This window comes from Acyrthosiphon pisum, chromosome A3 (assembly GCF_005508785.2).
Source record: "Acyrthosiphon pisum isolate AL4f chromosome A3, pea_aphid_22Mar2018_4r6ur, whole genome shotgun sequence".
Classification (NCBI taxonomy): domain Eukaryota; kingdom Metazoa; phylum Arthropoda; class Insecta; order Hemiptera; family Aphididae; genus Acyrthosiphon; species Acyrthosiphon pisum.
In genome coordinates, this window is record NC_042496.1 from 9878384 (window position 1) to 9883048 (window position 4665).

A 4665-nucleotide genomic window follows, 5' to 3' on the forward strand; every position below is an offset into this window, starting at 1 on the left:
CCCAGATGAATTACGCCTGGTGCAAATGCGGGTGTGGCGTCCTCTTAAACTTCGAATGTGCAATACGTAGAAAAAATACGTACTACTTGAAATAATGTAGGTACTTATGTCTTATAGTATATACCTACCCAATTAATTCAATATAATATAATACTATTTTTACTTATATTTTAAATAAAACAATAATAATTCAGCGTTTACCTATACTTAAAGCAGGCTTATAGGAAGGCAGGCAGGCTGCAGGTAAGCTTGATCAATAACCAGTCATTGTTGTTAGACTTTTTAAATGGTAATTATTTATTCAAAAATACTTATTCATTTAAAGATATAATAAACATTTTATACTTTTTATACATAAATTATAATTTATGAATAATTTGTTGTCGAACACGTCCACACTGAAGACGGTGTTGCCAAACAAAATTCTTGATGTTCGTTCAAATACCGCCTGTTGAGCGAACATTTGAATGTTGTACGCGCACACATAAGAAACACGTACAGACTAGGTGAAACATTCTCAACGAACATGTTCGACAACAATGTTCGCCCTAGTGTGGACCCGGCTTCTTGAAGAATTAAAACCGCTTCCAAACCGATAACCGGTAACCGCATTTTTAGAGATCATTTTGGTAACCGGTAATCAATTACCAACAATTGTAAAAACCCCCGAAAACCGGTAACTGGTTTTGAAAAATGTTCCGGGCCTCCCGAGTCCCGGACCCGATAACCCGTTTTCTCGGAAGCGGTTTCAAGTTATAATCTAATTATTAAAGTTTAAAATAAAGCAAACAATGGTTTCCAAAACTTGTACAGTTACCGGAAAATGAGAATATTATAAAATACAGGGACGTAATTGTACGTCTGGAGTTGTAATAGGGGTCATAATATCCAAAAGAACAAATTTTACTAAAAGAAATTTAATAGTATAACGTTTTGGATCAGTTAAATTAAAAAGAATTATAATACAAAATATAAATTACCATTAAAATGTTACTCTCTAGGCCCTGCTCAAAACCTCAGAAAGCCCGACACTAATTATAAAAACATTTTTAAGTCTATTATATATTAAGTACAATAATATAATTATCTTATTTAATAAAAACACAAATTACTAAGAAAAAGATAAACCATATAATTAATTCATTGGTGTGTTGACAAAAAAATTTTACATAATGAATCATAGAAATTCTATTTTTTGTTTTTTTTAGCAAGTTTGTTAATTTCATGAGCTTGATTTGCACCCCAACTGTAGATTTGCTTAACTTTATTACGCCTTTCCACATCACTAAAAAATAACAACAATATTAATAGAGAACAGAATAAAATTGATCAACAATAATGAAATATGAAAATAGTTTTAATACCTTTTAGCCTGTTCATGGTATTTGAGTTTAGACAAGAAACTGTTATCTTTTCTAATTTCACGAACAGCAGATTTCATTTCACGTTTATATCGGTGTAGAAGTTTTGACCTCTCGGCTTTTTCTTTAGACTCAGTTTTGAATGTTCGGCCATCATATCTGTTAATAAAGGTTATTACAAATTTGTTCAACTATAGTAATATTGATGATCAAAACATACATTTTTTGAATTCTAGGTTCATACAAGCGAAGTGCTTTTGGTCTGTTAGATATTGTCTGGAGTTTTTCTAATTTTTTATCGATCGCCTGTAACTGCAGCTTTGTTTTATCAATTTGTGCATTCATTTCATCAGAATTAATCTAAGAAAACACATAAAATATATAATATAATACAATATTTACAGAAACATATAAATTTAAACTTAAGAATAAAAATGTTAATGGATATTTTAATCAACTAAAAAACATGAATAAGTTTGTTTTTTAATGATTTTTATATAATTTTATAAAAAAATATATTATAAATTACTATTAAAATGCATATACTCCATTAAGAATAAGATCAGCTTTCGGAGGCGACTAGTATTCGTTTCGTGACGGTCAGACATCGTCCCCACTACGGTAGAGCACCATACGCTGAACAAAGCCAAACCCAAGTGCACAACTTGCCCGCCCGAAGGCTGATCTTATTCTGAATAGAGTATAGTAGTTTATACAAATTATAATCACTAATCAATACGATGCATTTTTATTGAACAAAATTTTAAACAACTTAACAATACATAATATTACTTCAAAAAAGACCCCTCTTGTATATTCTTTCTCAGTCATTGTCTCATTTAATATTTAACTACTCTCCACTTACTTAAATTATCTCTTGTCTGTGTATTACATACCAAAGAAATTAATTGTGATACTTCTTTCATCCTTTTTTATTGTATTTCTTTTTCGTATAATTGCTTTAACCTTTTATCTCGTTTTTATTCAACCGATATCATACTTCATAGTTCTCATTAAGCTCATGCATTACATAATTAATTGACATTAACACTTGCTTCTTAATTTAAATTTGTTTTTAACTGTATAATAAAGACTATACAATATGTACCAACACGCTATTAAATTTTTAACTATGTTAGAATTAATGAAAATAATAAATCTGAAATTACCTTTAATGTAGTTATAATTGACAAATGTGGTGCCCAAATTTCATTAACACTAGGTATATCTTCACATAATTTGCTAAACCTAAATACCAAATCTAATATGACATATAATGAAGTCAGTTTAAATACACTGTCTATATTTTTTTCACTGAATATTTCATTAATGCTCAATTTTTTTGACCATTCTGTTTGCGTTTCATTATTTTCTAAAGTTAGTATTTTATTGTTGGGCTTGAATTGTTGTACATAACTAATAGAACTGTTGTCAGTGGCCATTAATAACATGCCTCGTAACATATTTACCACTTCTGGTATGTATCTTTTGGACAACTGAACATACTAAAATAATGCATAAGATTAAAACTTTTTAAATTACAACTAAATAAGTATAAGAAATAACTTAATTATTGTTTGGTTTAGTTTATTTTTATGAATCACACTTACTTCTAATAAAATTGTTGTTAGCAATAAGCACGATGCTACGTCTGAACGTTTTTTAATCTTGGTTTGTGATAAAATCTCACTTGCTATCATAACAGCATACGTACAAACTGGATGATAATAGTCAGATGGAGGAAACAATAGAGGAACCAATTTTAAAAAAATCAACTATAACAAAAAATAATATAATTCATACATAACAATATTTAAATTATTGTCATATTAGTAAATTACCATGTCTGAAGTTATCTGCTTTGGCGAAGAATCAACGAAATCAGTATGTTTTTCTTTCAATACTTCAATAAGACATTTGGCTGCGTGTTCCGGAAAAAATTGTGTTAGGTCATACAAATGTGGGGCTAATGTATTAAGTATCTTCCAACCGTCCTAAAAAGCACAAACATACTTAGTATAAAAAACTACAGTTTTTTAGTTGCAAAGTATAACACTCACTATAGAACAAGAATTATCATTTAAATGTTGCAAAAGATAAGGATACAGCCTCTGTAAATTTGACCTGTTATCATTACCTAAGCTTGGATGATTTACTTTGATCATTCGCTCAATTATTACTGTTTGCTCTGAAATAGATCTATCTTCCAATATTTCTTGAAATCCTTCATATGATTCAGCAACTGAAATTTGAATATACATTTTATTTGGTTAATAGTTATTACTTATTATATTAGTTGAATTATTCTAGATAATTTTACCAGTTCCTAAACAAAACATACATGATATTGAAATTGTAATTGGGAATATTTTAAATAAATTAATAGAAAATATAAATATCATAATCATAAATCAAAAACGATAAATATCATCTAAGATTGCATTCTAGATACTAGTTATAATTTACAAGCATTACCTATAAAAGTATAAGGTAATTGTTGTCTTGCTTCATCCATTATAACTTTTTTTTCCTTCAATTTTTTAGCAAATAATTTGGTTGATTTATTTTTATCTGTATTTTTGGTAAATGTATCTGTTTCTTCATCATTTGAACTCACATCATCTTCTTTAAGATCACTCATATCATTATTTAAATTGTTCTCATTTTCATTATCATCTTCTACTTCTTCATCTGATTCTTCTTCATCTGATTCCATTTCGTCTTCATCTTCATTTTCATCAACATTTTCCTCATCATTTAAACCTAGAAAATTATTATAAATTATTGATATTGTTTAAAATAAAAATATATGTTTAAATCAATGATCATAAATTTATAATTTGTGATAATAGGTAGTAAAAATGTATATAACAGAAGTATTATCTACATGTATAAAAATGGAGTGTGAAAAATTGTCATTGCCTCATCAATCGAGAACGGCTGGTCTGATTTGGCTCAACATTTTTTTAAAGATGTTTGTAATTACCAGGAGAAGGTTTTTACGAAAGAAAATTTTAGGAAAATCCACTGGAAAAGTAGGAAATCTGGTTGTAAAAAATACAACAGTGGCGCAACACAGTGTATTATATATTAGTTGCTATTGGTTAATCGGGCACGTTTGTTGATTTGTATTATTATTTTTTGTCAATATATATATAAATTAATGTTTGTGTGTAGAATAGACCTCTGGGAAGAAGACAGGCTAATTTAAAAATGGTTAAGAGAACGCCACACCCACATTTGTTGTCTCCGTTTTACAAACGCGTAACATAGCAAATTTACGCTCAGCAGTTCACGTTTTATG

At 28.6% G+C, this 4665-nt stretch overlaps 1 protein-coding gene across 2 annotated transcripts in view; it reads right to left on the reverse strand.

Moving 5' to 3' along the window:
• Nucleotides 1-901: 901 nt before the first annotated feature.
• The window catches only part of LOC100158734 (nucleolar protein 14), a 6621-nt gene continuing 2857 nt past the window's right edge, over nucleotides 902-4665 (reverse strand). For both annotated transcript variants that reach the window (XM_001950362.4, XM_016803656.2), the window contains 8 exons: nucleotides 3837-4124; nucleotides 3422-3603; nucleotides 3203-3355; nucleotides 2972-3136; nucleotides 2531-2866; nucleotides 1582-1721; nucleotides 1365-1520; nucleotides 902-1285 (listed from right to left, as the gene is read on the reverse strand). In XM_001950362.4, coding sequence (XP_001950397.2) covers nucleotides 1189-1285; nucleotides 1365-1520; nucleotides 1582-1721; nucleotides 2531-2866; nucleotides 2972-3136; nucleotides 3203-3355; nucleotides 3422-3603; nucleotides 3837-4124 — 1517 coding nt within the window. In that variant the 3' untranslated portion in view covers nucleotides 902-1188. The remainder of the gene's footprint in view (nucleotides 1286-1364; nucleotides 1521-1581; nucleotides 1722-2530; nucleotides 2867-2971; nucleotides 3137-3202; nucleotides 3356-3421; nucleotides 3604-3836; nucleotides 4125-4665) is intronic.